The sequence below is a fragment of the Muscardinus avellanarius genome (assembly GCF_963383645.1).
Source record: "Muscardinus avellanarius genome assembly, chromosome: 3".
In the NCBI taxonomy this organism is placed as follows: Eukaryota; Metazoa; Chordata; class Mammalia; order Rodentia; family Gliridae; genus Muscardinus; species Muscardinus avellanarius.
The window spans coordinates 114,151,983-114,170,902 of record NC_137788.1 but is presented as its reverse complement, the minus strand read 5'-3'; the positions used below and the strand labels follow the sequence as shown (position 1 = coordinate 114,170,902).

At 58.3% G+C, this 18,920-nt stretch overlaps 1 protein-coding gene across 2 annotated transcripts; it reads left to right on the top strand.

Moving 5' to 3' along the window:
- Nucleotides 1-10,251: 10,251 nt before the first annotated feature.
- Nucleotides 10,252-18,141, top strand: LOC308260527 (ephrin-A3; the record flags this gene model as incomplete). Of its 2 annotated transcripts, XM_080691899.1 has the most annotated exons (5): nt 10,252-10,379; nt 15,807-16,120; nt 17,504-17,569; nt 17,752-17,829; nt 18,011-18,141. In XM_080691899.1, 5 exons carry the CDS (start codon nt 10,252-10,254, stop codon nt 18,139-18,141), a joined length of 717 nt encoding a protein of 238 aa, XP_080548025.1. The 2 variants fall into 2 exon arrangements, with proteins under 2 accessions (XP_080548025.1, XP_080548026.1); XM_080691900.1 differs by lacking the exon at nt 17,752-17,829.
- Between the last annotated feature and the right edge of the window lie 779 nt (nt 18,142-18,920).

Sequence of the window (18,920 nt, the reverse complement as noted above, 5' to 3'; positions counted from 1 at the left end):
TCAGAGGCTTTCTACCTCCAGGCTATACTCCCAGACCTATTTTATATTTTATTTGGAAACAGGGTCTCACTAAGTTGCTGAGAGCCTCACTAAGTAGCTGAGGCTGGCTTCGAACCTGCGTGATCCTCCTGTCTCAGCCTCCCAAGCGCAGAGGATTACAAGTGTGCGCCACCACTCCCTCTTCTTTTATTCTTTATTTTGAAACAGAGTTGCAAAGGGCCTCACTAAGTAGCTGAGGCTATCCCACAAACCGTGATCCTCCTGTCTCAGCCTCCCAAATGCTGAGATTACAAGTGTGTGCCACCACGCCCGGCTTTACAATTATTTTATTAAGCACCTCCCTCCTACCTTAATACCAGGCTGCAAGGGTACGCTGGAGATAGACACTGGCAGAAGACAAGATCCCTTCTTCCCTTAAGGAGCCCTGAGAGTCATGCTGGCCAATGACTAATTATAATGCCAAGTGCAGATGCTAACGCGCAGCTCCATCCATCCCGGCACACAGAGAAAATGGGCCATGGAGAAGGCTTTGATTTTTCGAAGGACAAACAAAGTTTATTGCAGGAAGGGCCCTGTCCACCTGACAATGTTTGTGCGTTCGGTGCAGTGTGGATCCGTGTTTAGGTGTGTCTGAGGGCTGTTGGTGTCTGTCTTCACAGAGCTGTGTGTTTGCAGCACCTTCACGTGTGTGTGTGTGTGTGTGTGTGTGTGTGTGTGTGTTGTCTGCATCTCTCACCGTGTCTGGAATCCCTTCTCCCGAATGCATATTGTGGTTTTATTACAGATCAATGTTTGCTGTGAAGCTCTGGCGCAGATCGGCCTGAACCTGCCCGGCCCAGGGGAGGGGAAGTAGACAGCTGATGTTGGCTCCTTGGGAAGGGGCAGGTAGACGCCATCTTCACACCTGGGGGGCCAGACACCTGGCTCTACCCGTGCCAACCGGTTGACCAAGGGCTCCCTTGGAGACAAAGAGTGTGTCCAGGCTATGGCCCCCTCTGCCCCTGACTCCCCAGAGGAGACAGAGGGCATCCAGCTACCAACCCGCAGCTAGATCCTGGGCCCCCTCCCCCAGCCGCTCCTCTGTGGAGGCGCAGGCCCGCTCAGACCTGTCTTCTGGCTCTCTCCTGCAGGGAGCGGATCCTTTCCAGGGACGGAGAGGGCTGCGGAATGCTAGGGTTTGCTGGGAGGCTTCCAAATACTCCACCCTGGCCCTCCGAGGCTCCCTCCAGCCTGGATTCTCCCCACCCACTCTGGGGTGCCACTTTCCTGGGCTTTGCCCAGACATAGTCATCTTAGCCAGGGAAGCCCTTGACTGGCAGGCAGAGGGCCGGGCCAGAGCTCTGGAGTAAAGGCCGGAGGAGACTGGTGGTACTGCTCAGAGGCTGCTGCTCTGTTGCCCTCTGGCTCCTTATGCCCCCTCTCTCCCCTTCTCTCCCCTCTCTCCCCTTCTCTCCCCTCTCTCACCTTCTCTCCCCTCTCTCCCCTTCTCTCCCCTCTCCTCTCTCTCTCCTCTCTCTTCTCTTTTTATGGTACTAGAGATGGAACCCAGGGGCATTCTATCTCTGAGCTTTACCCCCAGCCCTATGTTTTTTTGTTTTTGTTTTTGTTTTTTTGCAGGTCTGGGGATGGAACCCAGGGGCATTCAACCTCCGAGCTACACCCCCTGCCCTATTTTTTATTCTTTATTTTGAAACCGGGTCTCACTGAGTTGCAGAGGGCCTCACTAAGTAGCTGAGGCTGGCCGCAAACCGCGATCCTCCGGGTCTCAGCCTCCTGAATGCTGGGATTACAAGCTTGCGCCACCACTTATGTTATTTTTTATTTTGAAGCAGGGTCTCACCAAGTTGCTGAGGGCCTTGGTAACTTGCTGACCAGGCATGAACCTGCGATCCCCCCGTCTCGGCCTCCCAAGTACTGGGATTCCAGGCCTGCACCACCACACCTGGCTCGCCTGTCCTCTTTCTAGAAAGTAGAACTTTGGTGAAGTTTTGGATCGAGGCAGAGGTTTAAGGGTTTTTTAGATTAAGAAGAGGTTCTGTGGTCTGAGGAGAAGAGTGAAGACCCTTCTTCCACAATGTCAAGGAGGGGGTTTCTATTTATATGGTAACTTCCCTTTTCCTGGGTCTGTCTAATCTTTTTCTTCCTCTTTCTTTCTTTCTTTCTTTCTTTCTTTCTTTCTTTCTTTCTTTCTTTCTTTCTGAGGTGCTGGGGATGGAATCGAGCTTCATTTTACCTCTGAGCTATATCCCCAGCTGTATTTTATTATTTATTTACTTATTTATTATTTATATTTATTTATTTATTTTTGCAGTACTGGGGATGGAACCCAGGGATATTCTATTTCCGAGCTACACCCCCAGCCCTATATTTTATTCTTTATTTTGAAACAGGGTCTCACTGAGTTGCAGAGGGCCTAAGTAGCTGAGGCTGCCTATGAACCACAATCCTCCTGTCTCAGCCTCCGGAATGCTGGGATTACAAGCGTACGCCACCATCCCCGGCTTTTATTATTTTACTTTGCAACAGGTTCTCACTGAGTTGTTGAGGGTCTCACTAAGTTGCAGAGGCTAGTCTCAAACCTCCGCTCTTCCTGTCTCAGCCTCTCAAGTACTGGTCCGTACCTGGAACTCCTGTACTTGGAAGCTGAGACAGGTGGATCACAGGTTCAAGGACAGCCTCAGCAAACAGTGTAACCCTACTTGCTAAGGGTCTCAACCTAGTGAAGACCCTGTTTCCAAATAAGAAATAAAATAGGAGCTGGACGTGGCGGGGCCCACTTGTAATCCCAGTACTTGGGAGGCTGAGACAGGAGGATCGTGGTTTGCAGCCAGCCTCAGCTACTTAGTGAGGCCCTTTACAACTCAGTGAGACACTGTTTCCAAATAAAGAATAAAAATTAGGGCTGGGGGGTAGCTTGGAGGTAGAATGCCCCTGGGTCCCATCCCCAGTACTGCCAAAGAAAGAAAAAAGGAAGAAAGGAAGAAAGGAAGGAAGATAGGACTGGGAATGTAGCTCAAAGGTAGAATGTCTCTGGGTTCAATATCCAGTACCTAAATAAATAAATAGATAAATAAATAAATAAATAAATACCTGTGCCACCATACCTGCCTCACTTTTTTTTTCTTTTCTTATTATTTATTGGTATTGAACTCAGGGGCATTCTACCTCTGAGCAACACCCACAACCCTTTTTTAATTATTATTTAGTTTGAAACAAGGTCTTACTGAGTAGCAGAGGGCCTTATTAAGTAGCTAAGGCTATCCTCAAAATGTGATCCTCCTGTCTCAGCCTCCCAAATGCTGGGATTACAAGCATGTAGCACCATGCCCAGCTGAGACCCTGTTTTAAAATTTAAGAAAAGCCGGGTGTGTTGGCACACACTTGTAATCCCAGCATATTTGGGTGGCTGAGACAGGAGGATTGTGGTTCAGGGACAGCCCCAGCTACTTAGTGAGGCCCTTTGCAACTCGGTGATACCCTGTTTCAAAATAAAGAATAAAAATATAGGGCTGGGGGTGTTGCTCAGAGGTCGAATGCTCCTGGGTTCCATCCCCAGACCTGCAAAAAAGAAAGAAAGAAAGAAAGAAAGAAAGAAAGAAAGAAAGAAAGAAAGAGAGAGAGAGAAAGAAAGAAAGAAAGAAAGAAAGAGAGAGAGAGAGAAAGAAAGAAAGAAAGAAAGAAAGAAAGAAAGAAAGAAAGAAAGAAGGAAAATAGCTGGGCATGGTGGCTCATGCTTGTAATCCCAGCACTTGGGAGGCTGAGACAGAAGGATTGCAAGGTTCGAAGCCAACCTCAGCTATTTAGCAAGGCCCTCAGCAAACTAGTGAGACCCTGTTTCCAAATAAAATATAAAATAGGTCTGGAAATATAGCCCGGAGGTAGAAAGCCCCTGGGTTACATCCACAGTACCACAAATTAACTAATTAATTAATAAAAATATAATAAAATAAGGTAGGGGTGTACATCAAAAGAAGGATGCCCCTAGATTCAATTATAGTGCCTAAAACCAAAAACAAAAGAAAAGAAAAGAAAAGAAAAGAAAAGAAAAGAAAAGAAAAGGATGGCATCTAAAGCCGTCTGTGCGGACATACCCAGGGGCGCGTGCAGGGTGCAGAACAGTGAATATTTCATGGCTGGAGCTGGCGGCTGTGTCTCCCGCTCGCAGGCGTGCCCGATCTTCCATCTCACGGCTCCTTGTTTATTTGTTTAATGAATTATTTATCTATGGCCCCCCTTCCCTCCTGACCTCCCCTTCCTTCCAGCCCCAGCCTCCATGATTTATTGAGTGCACTTGGCTCTGTGCCTGCCACCCGCCACCCTGGGAGCCACCCTGAACTATGCAGCCACGGGAGGTCCCTCTGCTCCGGACCCTCAGCTCCCTGAGTCCTTGGCCTCTGGGGACCAGGAAAGTGAGGTGCCCAGTCAGAAGCCCCCAGGGGGCCTGAGAGCTGAGCTCCTGGAGACATCATGGCAGCCAGCCGTGCTCTGGCAAGTCCCAGGGACAGAAGCCAGAGCCTGTGGGTGAGGAGAAAGGCCAGAGAGACCCTAGAGAGAGGACCTTCCCTGTGGTCTTCCACAACCCAGCCTTAACAGAGGCCCTCGCCACACATACAGATTAGTGTCGCATACTGTGGGGAGGCCAGAAACTGGATAAATTAATTCACGAGGCTTACAGCTGGGCAACTGGGCGGGGTGGCGCATGTCTATAATCCCAGTTCTAAACTGGGCGTGGCGGGGCATGCTGCTAACCCCAGGATTCCGGAGGCGGAGACAGAAGGATTGTAGTTCGAGGACAGCCTCTGCTACTCAATGAGGCCCCTTGAAACTCAGCGAGGCCCTGATTCTAAATAAAGAATAAAGCCGGGCGTGGAGGTGCACGCTTGTAATCCCCGCGCTTGGGAGGCTGAGACTGGAGGATCGCACAGGTTCGAAGCCAGCCTCGGCTACTTAGTGAGGCTCTCAGCAACTCAGTGAGACCCTGTTTCCAAATAAAATATTAAAAAAGGTCTGGGAATCTAGTCCGGAGGTAGAGAAGCTCTGGGTTCCATCCTCAGTATCACCAAATAAATAAATAAATAGCTGGGCGTGGTGGTGCACGCTTATAATCCCCGTGATTGGGAGGCTGAGACAGGAGGACTGCACAGGTTCGAAGCCAGCCTCAGCTACTTAGTGAGGCTCTCAGCAACTCAGTGAGACCCTGTTTCCAGATAAAATATAAAAAATAGGTCATGGAGTATAGCCCGGAGGTAGAAAGCCCCTGGGTTCCACCCCCAGTACCACCAAAATAAATAAAATAAAATAAATAAATAGTTCTGGGTCTTCAGGTCAGGTCCCAGGCATGTGACATGGCCCAGATCTTATACTCAGAGCTCTATTTCCCAGAGAAGCCCAGACTCAGGAGCAGAGGCCTGAGCCAGGCCTACACATTCCAGCTGGAGGTGCTTATCCTGTAGACAGCACCACCACACAGCCACATGGAGTTGTGCAGTCTATACACAGAACAAAGGAGCTACACACAGGGCAGGAGGGTGCTACGTCAGCCCCAGCTCACTCGCTGCGGCAGGGAGACACGTAGGTCACAGGTACCTAGCTTTTTTTTTTTTTTTTCGGTACTGGGGATGAAACCCAGGAGCATTCTACCTCTGAGCTGCACCCCCAGCCCAACTTTTTATTCTTTATTTTTTAACAGGGTCTCACTGAGTTGCAAAGGGCCTCACTAAGTAGCTGAGGATGTCCACAAACCAACAGCACCACTTGCCAAGAGGTATACCCTCAGGACTGAGTCTGCATAGAGGGGTACTTTATCTAATCCACCCAAAGGTCCTAAACAGCCCACAGCCCTGGGGGCAGAGGTCTAGTTCACCAGGCCCCATGGACACCAGCGGATGGCCTTCAGAGCGCATCCTAACTTTATTTCTTTTTATTATTATTATTATTATTTTTTTTTTTTTTGGTGATACTAGGGGTGAAACCCAGAGGCTTTCTACCTCCGGGCTATACTCCCAGACCTTTTTTTTAATATTTTATTTGGAAACAGGGTCTCACTGAGTTGCTGAGAGCCTCACTAAGTAGCCGAGGCTGGCTTCGAACCTGTGCGATCCTCCAGTCTCAGCCTCCCAAGCGCGGGGATTACAAGCGTGAGCCACCACGCCCAGCTTGCATCCCAACTTTAGAAACAGACCTAAACCCATGGAGAGGCTTAAAATCCTACACACAGCTGGATGTGGTGGCGCACGCTTGGAATCCCAGCATTTGGGAGGCTGAGACAGGAGGCTCTGGATTCGTGGCCAGCCTCAGCTACTTAGTGAGGCTCTTTGCAACGCAGTGAGACCCTGTTTCAAAATAAAGAATAAAAAAATAGGGCTGGGGTGCCACTCGGAGGCAGAATGTTTCTGGGTTCCATCCCCAGTACAACAACAACAAACAAACAAATATCCTACACAGAGTGCTCCATATTCAAAGGAGAAGAAATCCATTATTACTGGAAAGAGAGAGAGAGTGTGCTAGATTCCAAAGAGGAGTATCTGGGCCCCACAGAAAAAGGATTCAAATCAAACCAGGCATGGTGGGACATTCTTGTAATCTCAGTACTTGGGAGGCTAAGACAGGAGGATGGTAGGTTCAAGGACAACCTCAGCAAGTAGTGAGACTCTCATCAACCTAATGAGATCCTATTTCAAAATAAAAAAAGCCAGGTGTGATGGCTCACACTTGTAATCCCAGTACTTGGGAAGCTGAGACAGGAGGATCACAGGTTTGAGACCAGCCTTAGCAGTTTAGAAAGACTCTCAGCCATCTAGCATGACCTTGTTTCAAAACAAAAAATAAATAAAATAAAAGGGAGCCAAAAACATGGTGGCTCACACTTGTAATCTCAGTACTTGGGAGGCCAAGAAAAGAGGATCGCAGGCAGCCTCAGCTACTTAGCGAGGCCCTTTGCAACTGAGTGAGACCCTGTTTCAAAATAAAAAAATAAAAAATAGGGTTGGGGGGTGTAGCTCAGAGGTAGAATGCCTCTGGGTTTAATCCCCAGTACCCCCCAAAAAGTAAATAAATCAAAATAAAATACAGTCGGGCGTGGTGGCGCACACTTATAATCCCAGCATCTGGGAGGCTGAGACAGGAGGATCCCCCCCCCCCAGTTTGCAGACATCCTCGGCTGCTTACTGAGGCCCTCTGCAACTCAATGAGATACTGTTTCAAAAATAAAGAATAAAAAAAATAGGACTGGGGGTGTAGCTTGGAGGCAGAATGCCCCTAAATTCAATCCCTAATACTGAAAAAAAAATTAAAATAAAATAGGTCTGCGGGTGTAGCTCAGAGACAAAAATGCCTTTGAACTCAATTCCCAGTAACCAACACACACACACACACACACACACACACACACACACACACACACACCTCGAATCTTTAAACAGGACCCAAATTCCATAGTCAAGGAATAGTGGTTTTCGAAAATGGGGTCTAAACTCCTGGAGGACAGTAGCCAAGCAGTTCGTCCTCACTACTCTGCACATGGACGGTCTCTCTGCCAACCGTGGGCCCTACAGAGAGGAGCCTACCTTTGGGGAGCAGTGCCATGGGTGCAGGAAGGGCCCGGCTGGGATTTGCAGCCTCTGGAGTAGGTCGGTTAGCATCATTTGGGCGAAATTAATCTCCTGGGGATGAGGCAGCCAGGGGCAGGGAGAGGTTTGTGCAAAGTCCCCCACTCCCATCCCAAGGGGCCCAATTTATTTTTTGGCTACTGAGAAGAGAGAAGAGACCTCTTGGGGGTGGAGAGAAGTCCAGAGAGGACAGAGCCTATTCTAGTTGGTACCTCCCCTGACCAAACCCAGCACCCGAGGCTGCCTCGTGGTCAGGACTCTGCCCTGGCAAAACTGAGCAGGCAGAGGGTGCCTCCAAATCCTCTCTCCTAAAGCAAGAGCCGGGCGTGGTGGCGCGCGCTTGCGATCCCAGCATTCGGGAGGCTGAGGCAGGAGAAGTGTGGTTCGTGGACAGCGTGAGCTACTTAGTGAGGCCCTCTGCAACTCAGTGAGACTCTGTTTCAAAATAAAGAATTAAAAATAGTGCTGGAGGGTGTAGCTGGGAGTTAGAATGCCCCTGGGTTCCATCCCCTTTACTGCAAAAATAAATAAATAAATAGATAGATAGATAGATAGATAGATAGAAAGTAAAAATCACACTAGCAAAATAGCATCATGCCTGCCTGGGAACCCAAGTCAGGCCTGGTTCTGTCAGGACTTCTCCAAAAGAGAAAGAGCTAACAGGAGACGTTGCCTAGGAGGTTGGACCCTTCCCCTGAATCCCTGATCCTCCTGTCTCAGCCTCCCAAGCGCTGGGACAGGGCTCGAAAATGGGGTCTAAACTCCTGGAGGACAGTAGCCAAGCAGCTCTTCCTCACTACTCTGCATATGGACAGCCTCTCTGCCAGGGAACCCAGGGGCATTCGACCTCCGAGCTACACCCCCAGCCCTATTTTTTATTCTTTATTTGGAAACAGGGTCTCACTGAGTTGCAGAGGGCCTAAGTAGCTGAGGCTGTCCTCGAACCGGATCCTCCTGTCTCAGCCTCCCGAATGCTGGGATGACAAGCGTGCGCCACCACGCCTGGCTGGGGTGTGCTATTCCTGTGGGCCTGTGTTCCTACAGATCTCTGGTTGTCTGGGAGTAACTCTAAAACGCGCGCGCGTGTGTGTGTGTGTGTGTATGTGTGTGTGTGTGTGTGTGTGTGTGTGTGTGTGTGTCAGGCACCTGTTTCCATGTTCTCAGCCTCCGGGTGTCTGTGCCTTTGTCCTGAGTGGGTGAGCGCTTGGAGTCCCTGTGAGGACAAAGGCTGACCCGAGCTGGAACACAGGTGATCTGCCCTCCACCCTCAGCCGCCGCCTTGTAGGAGTAAGAAGGCTCCAGCGCCACAGGCGGCAGGGAGGGCACCTGCTTGGGAGCCAGTGCGGAGCCCTTTGGAGGCCTCCAGGAAAGTGGGCTTGGTCCAGCTGGCTGGCTCTCTGGGCCTCTCTGTGCCTCCAGCCCTGGACTGCCAAAGGCCATTCTTGTACCAGGTACCCACATTCTTGGAGGCTGAGCACCTCCACTTCACCTCCAAGAAAAACAAGCCTTGGGCAGGGCTTGGGGGCTTCAGCTCCTCCTCCTCCTCCTCCTCCTCCTCCTCCTCCTCCTCCTTCTCCTCCTCCTCCTCCTCCTGTTCCTCCTCCTGTTCCTCCTCCTTTTCTTTTGGTACTGGGGATTGAACCCAGGGACATTCAACCTCCAAACCACACCCCCAATCCTATTTTATTTTATTATTTTATATTTTTGCGGGTCTGGGAATGGAATTCAGGGGCATTCGACCTCCGAGCTACACCCCTAACCCTATTTTTTATTCTTTATTTTGAAACAGGGTCTCACTAAGTTGCGGAGGGCCTCACTAAGTATCCGAGGCTGTCCGCGAACCGCGATCCTCCGGTCCCAGCCTCCCGACTGCTGGGATTGCAAGCGTGCGCCACCACGCCCGGCTTTTTATTTATTTATTTTTTGTGGTACTGGGGTTCCTGGAAGCCCTTCTACCTCCGGGATACACTCCCACGGGCTACACTCCCAGAACTATTTTTTAACTTTTTTTATGTGGAAACAGGGTCTCTTAACCAGCGCGATCCTCCTGTCTCCGCCTCCCAAGCGCGGGGATTACAAGCGTGCGCCACCACGCCCGCCCCGGCTTTTTATTTTTATTTGGAAACAGGGTTGATGAGTCTCACTACTTGCTGAGGCTGTCCTGGAATTTAGGATCCTCCTGTCTCAGCCTCCCAAGTACTGGGATTACAGTGGACCACCACGCCCCCGCTGACCCCCAGCTTCTTCTCAAGACTCCTCCTTCCCTCCATCCCTGAAATGAATGGGCCCCGTGCAGGAAGATCGCCCTCTGGAGTTTCCAAATCCTTCTCCGGGAACTCCAGCCGGGGGAGCCGAGAGGCCCAGGCCCAGCTGCGGCAAACCCGGCCGAGGCGCGCGCGGCCGGCTCTCCGGGGGCTACACGGTCCCCACCTCCCACGCGCAGCGCGCTCCCGGCCCGGCGGGGCGGGGCCTGGCGGGAGCGCGCGGGGGCGGGGCCTCGGGGCGCGCCCGGGGCGGGGCCAGGCGCGGGGGGCGTGGCCTAGGGCTGGGGGCCGGCGGCGGCGGCGGCAGCAGGGAGCTGGGAAGGCGAGAAGCCGGGAGCGCGGGGCTCAGTCGGGGGGCGGCGGCGGCGGCGGCTCCGGGGATGGCGGCGGCTCCGCTTCTGCTGCTGCTGCTGCTCGTGCCCGTGCCGCTGCTGCCGCTGCTGGCCCAGGGGCCCGGGGGGGCGCTGGGGAACCGGCATGCGGTGTACTGGAACAGCTCCAACCAGCAGTGAGTCCGGGGCCCGGGAGCCCGCGCGTCCCGGCTCGGCGAGCGAGGGGGCTGGCGGGCCCACCAAGTCCTGGGGGACCCCGGGGTGGGCGCCCCGGACGACCAGAGCGGGGGGCCGGGAGGCGCACTCTGGGCGTCTATGAAACTCGGGGGGCGCCTGAGAGGGGCTGTTGGGGCGTAGTAAGAGCGCGCGGGCCGTGCGGAGGAGGCTGCCGGCCCCCACCCCATCTCGGCCCCGGCCCCATACCGCCCCCCATCTTCATAAACTCCCTCTGGTTGGGCTGGGGTCTGGCGGCACCGGTGTGCTGGGGATAGGCCGCCGCGCCTGGGGGCCCAGGGGTGACCTGCTTCCGGCCATAAGGGCTTCGGGGGGTCTGTCTAGGACTCTTGCTCGTAGAAGTGGGGTGCGGAGCTGAGCGGGAGCCCGGCCCTGCCCCTCCCCTGCACGCAGGGCACGGCTCGCGGGGTGCTGTGGGTGAGCCCCGCTGGAGTGCGCCGAGCCGGGGCCCCGGGGTGCCGCGCCTGGGTTAGGACGGGGAGTGGGGTGCCGGGGAGAGGGAAGAAGGCCGGGGGGTGGCGAGCCACGCGCGCACACGCCCGGGTGTGAGCGGGCGTGCGCGCTGTCAGGGCGCGTGTGTGTCTGAGTGTGTGATTTGTGTGTCTGCGTCGGCGGTGCCTGGGCGGGGGCGGCGGGCGGCCGGGGAGGGGGCTGCGGTCGCCGTCCGCGTGGCCGGCCGCGTCTGGCCGGGGTGGCCGCCGGCGCCGCCGCGGTCTGGGCGGGTGTCGGGGCCGCCGTGTGGTTTCCTGGGGCGCGCGGCGCGGCGGCCGGTCCTGGCTGCCCTTGCGGTCTCCTCCCCGCCGCGCGTACCACCCCGCGCCGGGGTGGGTCGGGGGGATCCCGGGGGACGTGGGGGGGGCGCTGTCACACCTGCCCGGGCGGCGGCGGCGGCCGCGCGGCCCCTGGCCTCCCAGCCCGAGGGGTGATTAGGGAGCAAATGGCGAGACCCCAGGGGAGGAGGCCGGGAGGGCTGGGCGGCCGCGACCCCCAACCTTCCGGGGGAGGGGCCGCCGCTCGCCGCTCGGCTCTTTGTTGCTTAGGGCCCTGCGCCTCCCCCCTCTCCCTCCTCGCGCCCAGAGTGTCAGACTGGGGGTGGGGATGAGCCAACGACGCCCCCCTCTCGCTTCCCATGGAAACCTCGGGGGTGGGATGCGGCCCCTCCCCCCCCCCGGAGCGGGACTCCTGGATCCCCGGGGGGCGCTGAGGCTGACTCCCCGGCTCTAGCTACCTCGCCCGCTCCCCCAGACTCACACACCCGACCCCCGCTCCGCTCGAGTCTGGCGGGGCGCGGAGAGGTCGCAGGTGAGGGGCCCGGGCTCCCCGACACCTCGGGGCACCCCCGCCTCCGTAGGGGAAGCCGAGCCCGAGGGATGCGCGCGTGGGGGGGTGTCGATCGGGCTCGCCTCCCCCGCATACACCTGGGCGCAGGTGAAAGCCCCGGAAGGGAGTGGGCAGCCGGGTGCCCGGAGCCTCCTTTTCGCTCTCTCCACCCCGGCGCGGTCCTGAACCCGCGGAGGCGGGCGCGGGTGCGCACCGGCCCGGGGGTCGCCGCCGCCGCCCCCGCCTCGCTTCCCCGGCCTTTGTTGCCGCTGCGCCCGGCTCCCCGGCTCCTTCACTGCGGCAGCCGCGGCCCCATAAATCGTGAGAGCGACGTGCTCCGGAGCCGGGAGCCGAGCGAGCCGGGGAGCTGGGGGCGGGGCCGCCGAGCCACAGGCTCCCGCGCCCCCTCCCCCCGGTCACGTGAGCCGGGCTCCCACCTCCCGTCACGTGCGGAGGGTCTCTGCCCCTTGGGGTCACGTGGGGAGGGTCTCACGACCCCGCCTCCTGGGGTCACGTGGGAGGGTGCTGGTGGGACACGTGCGGCGTCCTCCTTTGACAGGCCTGGGGGCAGTGCCCTGCGCAGCGCCGTCGACCCGGCCCTGGCCCCCAACTGAGCCCCTCGGCTTAGTCCCCGGAAATGGGCCAGACCCGGCCTCAGCCTGGCCCAGAAACTAAGAGATGGAAGGAGGACTGCATGGGGGAGGCCGAGGGGTCTCCCGAGCCCGGCTTTGATCCGGGGGCGGCCGATGGCCAAACGCTGCCCAGTCTGTGCTTGACGTCTTCGCAGAGCCAGCAGAGGTGCTCGCCCGGGTCTGCAGAAGCCTCGGAGCATCACTCTCCAGCCCGAACCCGTCCCCGTCTCCGGAATGTTTCTGGGGCCGATCTCTTCCCTTCGCACACCATTCAACAAATATTTTTTGAGGCCCCACTGCGTCCCCAGTGCGCCTTCTCTCCGCCTGGCCCCGTCGCCAGGCCGCCCCGCACCTCCGGGTGCCCCTGGTGCCCACGCTCCCCTCCGCCCCCGTCTCGGGCCGCTGCCCGTGGGCCTCTGACCCGGCCTCTGGCTCTCTCTGCTCTGTTTCTGTTTTCTTTTTGCATCCCCATCTCGGATGCCGGCCTCTCTCCGCGCGGTTTCTTGCTCCCTCTTGGCGCGTGCGTGCGTGTGTGCGCGCGTGTGTGTGTGACTCCATCCCCGCCCGGCTCGCTGTCGGCGGGCCCTCGCTCATCTCCGCCGCTGCAGATCAATAAACCTCCGCCGCCGCCGCTGTCGCAGAGACGGGGGGCGGGGGCGGCGGGCGCGCTCCTCTGCTCCCGAGACGGGGGCCTGGACGGCTGGGGGCCGGGCCGGGGGCGCGGGCGGGGGCGTGCGCGGGCGGGGGCGTGCACGCGCGGCCCCCACGCCGCGCGCACGTGGTCCGGCCTCGCCTGCCGGCGCGGGGGCGCGCAGGCGCGGGGGCGCGCGCGGGGGAAGCATCCCTTCTCCACCGCCTTAACTCTGCATCCGGGCGTCTCGGGCCGGGAGCAGCATTTCACAAGTTCAAGGCCCTCTGGGATCCTTTCCCGATTCCCTGGTCTTGTTAGGCACCCTGTTTACCTGCCCCTAATTGCCCCTGGGGGAGAAGCTTGCTCCTGCGCCCTCCCCCCGCCGCCCATCCCGCCCTCTGCTGCTGACGCTCGGGACTGTGTGGGGCCAGGCGCGGGGAGCTGGACCACTGGAGTGAAAAATGGAGGTCGGGGTGCACCCGGATAACGGGGCGGGGGCAGCCCCTTCACATGAGCCTCTCGCCTTTCTCGCAGAGAGGTGGGGAGCTAGCGGGGGGCTGGCGCGTGTGGGTGGAACGGGAGCTGTCTGAAGGGGTGGGCACAGCCGGCCCCCCGGGGCGCGGGAGTGGGGCCCTGGAGGCGGGGCAGCCGCGTGCTGTCCTGGGACCTGGCAGCGCCTCCCTCTTCACCGCCCGGGCGAGGGACGATGACAGATTCAATTAAAGCGCCCAAGCCTAGCCGACAGGTCGGGTCTCCCAGGAGTTGTGGCTTGGGATTCCTGGCACCCAGCCCTCCTGCCCCCTGTCTACCAGATACCAGGTGGACACGGCCATCCCTGGTAGACCTTTCTTCCAGGTGCCCGGCTCGGGGCTGCATTTCTGGGCTATTTTTTTCTTTTCTTTTCTTTCTGCCATCCAGCCCAGGCATAGGTAAGAAGTGGGTTCCCTTTCCTTGTGGTCACCCAGTAACCTTTTTATAAGGCTGGTCCCACCCTCCTGAGAAGACTTGAGTCCCTGTAGGAATACCTCTGGAGCTTCCTGCTGGAATGGGGTGTGTTGCAGGAGGGACTGGGTGCGCTGCAGGGAGGGGCTACTTCAGGATGGGACTGGAAACCCGGGCGAGGCTGTGGACAGCGTGCCCCGTGGGGTACCCACCCCTGCCGGCCCCCTCCCCAAAGCCTGAGGGGAGGGGCTGGAGACTGCAGCCAGGATGGACAGGCAAGCCAGGGTGGCGGCTGGGAGCCTGGCCTGGTCTAACCCGTTCTCCTGCTCCCAGCGCCCTAGGCCGAGACTCCTGCCCACCTGAGTACCAGGGCCAGGGAGTGCCCGAGTGACCCATCACTCCCGTGGGAACCAAGTGGGACTGCTGGCATTCCTGATGACTCAAGGAGGCTGTGCCCATTCCTACCCCGGTGCCCAAACTCTGGCTCTCACCTGGCTGCCTCGCTGCCAGGCTTGGGGTGAGGGGGTGCTGGGACGGCACAGGCCAGGCCAAGGAATTTTAGGGCGAGGAGGAGACCCTCAAAGCCCTCCTCCCCCAGGCCTCCAAGCTCATCTTCCTAATGGAGCTAATTACTGTTTGTGGAACTGGGTGGTACCTTGTGATAAGGAGAGCCAGTGTCTCCCCTGGGGGGGTTCCCAGGGGCTAGGGACCCCCATGGTTTGACATTCCCTGGTACCCCTGCCTGCCTTCCAGGGTCCACCATGCTCCCCACTCACCACCAACATGTGAATTCTTCCCCTAAGGAAGTTGGGGGGGGGGGGTCTCGTGTCCCTTTGGAGGCTTTACCCATCCCTTCCCGGGCCTCTCAGGCCCAGGAGAGGATTCAGACCCACGCACTTGGACGGTGCTAGCAAGGCGGGTGGGATTACTAGGGACCCAGCATCTGCTTCTGTGTCCCAGAGAAAGATCCGGAAAGTGAGAGGCACAGCCATCTTGTCTGGGCACGGTGCCCACCACTCCGCCTAGCACCTTGGTGGGGGTGAGCGGTGCCCAGGTGGGGCCGGTGTTTTGGACCATTGGCATGAAGCCAAGCCGGGTGGGCTCCCTCATCTGCCGAGCCAGGTTCTCGGGGACCTCTCTGTTCGTGGTCTTAGGGTGGACGGGATGGATTCAAGGCCAGAGGCCCGTGGCGCTGCCCTGTGTGAGGTCAGAGAGCCACCCCGGGGCTGCTGGGGATGACCAGCTGGCCTTGGGCTTGGCACACAAGCAGCCGAGCTCCCCCGCGCGTGTCCTTTGGGTGGGCGGTGGACCTGTTTATCTGTGAGCCATAGAACTTGTGCGATGCAAGGAGCCACCGTCAGGTCCCGACCGACTGGCCCCTCGGCCGGCCTGGCAGCCGCAGGGACACCTGCCCGCAGAAGCGAGGGAGGGAGGGAGGGGGAAGGCGCGTGTCCCACGGACCGGGCGCCCTCCACTTTCCCCCTTCGCCTGCATCCTTTCGGCCCTCTGCCCGGCTGGCAGAGAGTAGGGGGGTGGACGGAGGAAATCCGGGCCGGGGCTGGTGTCGCTGAGGCCTACGCGGTTTCTGTGGCAACCGAAGAGTACGCTCCGGCTTCCCTCCGCCCCTCTTTTCTCTTGGAGGCGGGCCGGGCTTCCCTGCGCCTTTACTACCCTCTGCTGGCTCCCGGGAGAAAGGCAGGCCGGGGAGGCGAGGGCGCCGAAGGACAGGGCCCTGGGGCCGGAGGCCGGGGCGGAGGGACCCGGGAAGTGTGCGGAGCGCTGATGTGGACGGCGTGCGGGCTTGGGGTTTCCTCTCTCTGACCCGCTTCCTTCCCTCCCTGCAGCCTGCGGCGAGAGGGCTACACGGTGCAGGTGAACGTGAACGACTACCTGGATATTTACTGCCCGCACTACAACAGCTCGGGAGTGGGCCCCGGGGCCGGGCCCGGGCCGGGCGGCGGGGCCGAGCAGTACGTGCTGTACATGGTGAGCCGCAGCGGCTACCGCACCTGCAACGCCAGCCAAGGCTTCAAGCGCTGGGAGTGCAACCGGCCGCACGCGCCGCACAGCCCCATCAAGTTCTCGGAGAAGTTCCAGCGCTACAGCGCCTTCTCGCTGGGCTACGAGTTCCACGCCGGCCAGGAGTACTTCTACATCTGTGAGTTGCCGGGCGGGCGCCCAAAGGTGGCGGGAGTGACAGCCAGGCCCGAGGCCGCAGGCCTAGACCCAGTGAGACCCCGGAATGAGGCGCGCCACTGGGGGCCTCAGGGTTCCAGCTGAGTCCTGAGCCTCAGAGGAGGGGTTGGGCGGCAGCCCCAGGTTGGGGCCTCAGAGTCACTGTCTCAGTGGGGGACACTCTAGATGGGAACCTCCGGGGCCTGGCAGCGGAGGCGACCTTACCGACATTCAGCCTGTAATCCCAATACTTGGGAGGCTGAGACAGGAGGATCTCAGGGTGAAGGCCAGCCTCAGCAATTTAGTGAGATTCTGTTGCAAAAAAAGAAAGAAAGAAAGAAAGAAAGAAAGAAAGAAAGAAAGAAAGCTGGGAGTCGGGTGTAGTGGCACACATTTGTAATCCCAGTACTTGGGAGGCTGAGACAGGAGGATTGAGATTCATGGCCAGCCTCAGCTACTTAGTGAGTTTCTCTGCAATATAATGAGACCCTGTTCCAAATTAAAGAATAAAAAATAGGGCTGGGGGTGTAGCTTGGAGGTAGAAGGTCCCTGGGTTCCATCCCCAGCACCGCAAAAAAATGGGGGGGTGGGAGCTGGGTCCCACCTGCGTGGTGTTGCATGCTTGTAATCTCAGTATTTGGGAGGCTGAGACAGGATGATCTCAGGCTCATGGCCAGCCACAGTACTTAGTGATGCCCTCCGCAACTTAATGAGACCCTGCTTCAAAATAAAAAATAAGAATGAGCCAGGTGTGATGGCTCTGATTGTAATCCCAGCATTAGGGAGGCTGACAGGAGGATCGCTGTTGATAGGCAGCCTCAGCTACTTAGTGAGATCCTTTGCAACTCAATGAGACCCTGATTCAAAATAAAGAATAAAAAATAGGGCTGGGGGTGCGACTCAGAGGTAGAGTACCCCTGGATTCCATCCCCAGTACCAAAAAGAAAAGAATAAGAAAAACGTGCTGGGGGTAAAGCTCAGGGGTAGAAATGCCTCTGAGTTTAATCCCTAGAACAAAAAAAAAAGAAAAAAAAAAAAAAGCCGGGCGTGGTGGCGCACGCTTGTGATCCCAGCGCTTGGGAGGCTGAGACAGGAGGATCGCACAGGTTCGAAGCCAGCCTCAGCTACTTAGTGAGGCTCTCAGCAACTTAGTGAGACCCTGTTTCCAAATAAAGCATAGGTCTGGGAGTATAGCCCGGAGGTAGAAGACTCCTGGGTTCTACCCTCAGTAGCACAAAAAAAAAAAAAAAAAAAAAGCCTAGTGCAAGGGCCGGGGAGCTCATGGAGGCTGCCCTGGGGTCGGTGGGAGGGTGAATCCCAGGGCGCAGGGGCTCCTGTAGGATGCTCAGGCTCGTCTCCTCCCCAGCCACGCCCACCCACAACCTGCACTGGAAGTGTCTGAGGATGAAGGTGTTTGTCTGCTGCGCCTCCAGTGAGTACGCCTGGCCCCCAGGCGCGCCCCCATCTTGGCTCCCCTGCTTTGGGGCTCCCCTGGCCTTGGGGGTGGGGGCGGAGGGCACAGGCGAAGGGGGCTTGTGCCCCAGCCGTAGAAGGGGGAGGGATCCTGGCCCTGACTCTCCCCTCCTCTCTCCCCACCCGCACCCCACCCCGCAGCATCGCACTCCGGGGAGAAGCCGGTCCCCACTCTCCCCCAGTTCACCATGGGCCCCAATGTGAGGATCAACGTGCTGGGTGAGTCTGCGCAGCGCCCTCTGGTGGCCACTGCTGGGACCGCAGCCCCTCCCCGGTGCATGCCGTCCGGGGACCAGATCCTCCCCGTCCCCATGGGTGGTCCCCGCTGCTGCCGCTGCCGCGTCCCCGGCCCTGGCGCGCGGCCCAGGCCTCACCGGTCTCTCTGTCCGTCTGTCCACAGAAGACTTTGAGGGAGAGAACCCCCAGGTGCCCAAGCTCGAGAAAAGCATCAGCGGGACCAGCCCCAAGCGGGAACACCTGCCCCTGGCCGTGGGCATCGCCTTCTTCCTCATGACGCTCTTGGCCTCCTAGCTCTGCCCCTGCCTCGGTGGGGAGAGCCGGGCTGAGAAGGAGCAGGGGTCCTTTGGCCTCTCCCAGGGAAGCCTGACCCCTCCTCCCATGGCTGGAAGGGGGGCCCGCGCCGGCAGCTGTGCCGGTCTCCTCTACCCCTCCCTCCAGGCAGGGCACGGTAGTGGACCAGGCACAGGGACAGCCACGGGTCCCAGGTGGCCCTGGTAATGTTTGGTACCAAACTTGGGGGCCCATAAGGGGGCGGCGCTCAGAGCGCCCTGGCCCCTGGCACTTCTCCCTGACCCCGGGTGCCCTCTCCTTGGGCCCCCCCAGAGAGATACGCCCCAGAGAGAGAGCAAGCAGGGGGTGCCCCGCCGCCGTCCTCCGGGGGCTGAACTTGGGGAGGGGGATGAATGGCGAGGGGGTGGAGCCGCCCTGCCCCCTTCCTCTGTTTACAGCAATAAGCACGTCCTCCCCCCCCCCACCGGCGGTTTGGATGGGATCCAAGTTTACACGTCGCGGCCCCCCCAGGGAGGCCGGCAGTGGACAGGGGTAGCAGGGTGGGCAGCAGGCATGTACAGACTATATCTCTATATATAATGTACAGACAGACAGACTCCCTCTCCCTCTTCACCCCCCTCGACTTCCCCTTCCAGCCCCAGACCCCTTCCCCACCAGGCCAAGCCCCCTCCCCGGGGAGCCCCCGGCCCCTCTTTTGTCTTCCGTGAAGACAGGACCTATGCAACGCACAGACACTTTTGGAGACGTAAGACAACAAATCCCTCCTTCCCAGCCCCGCG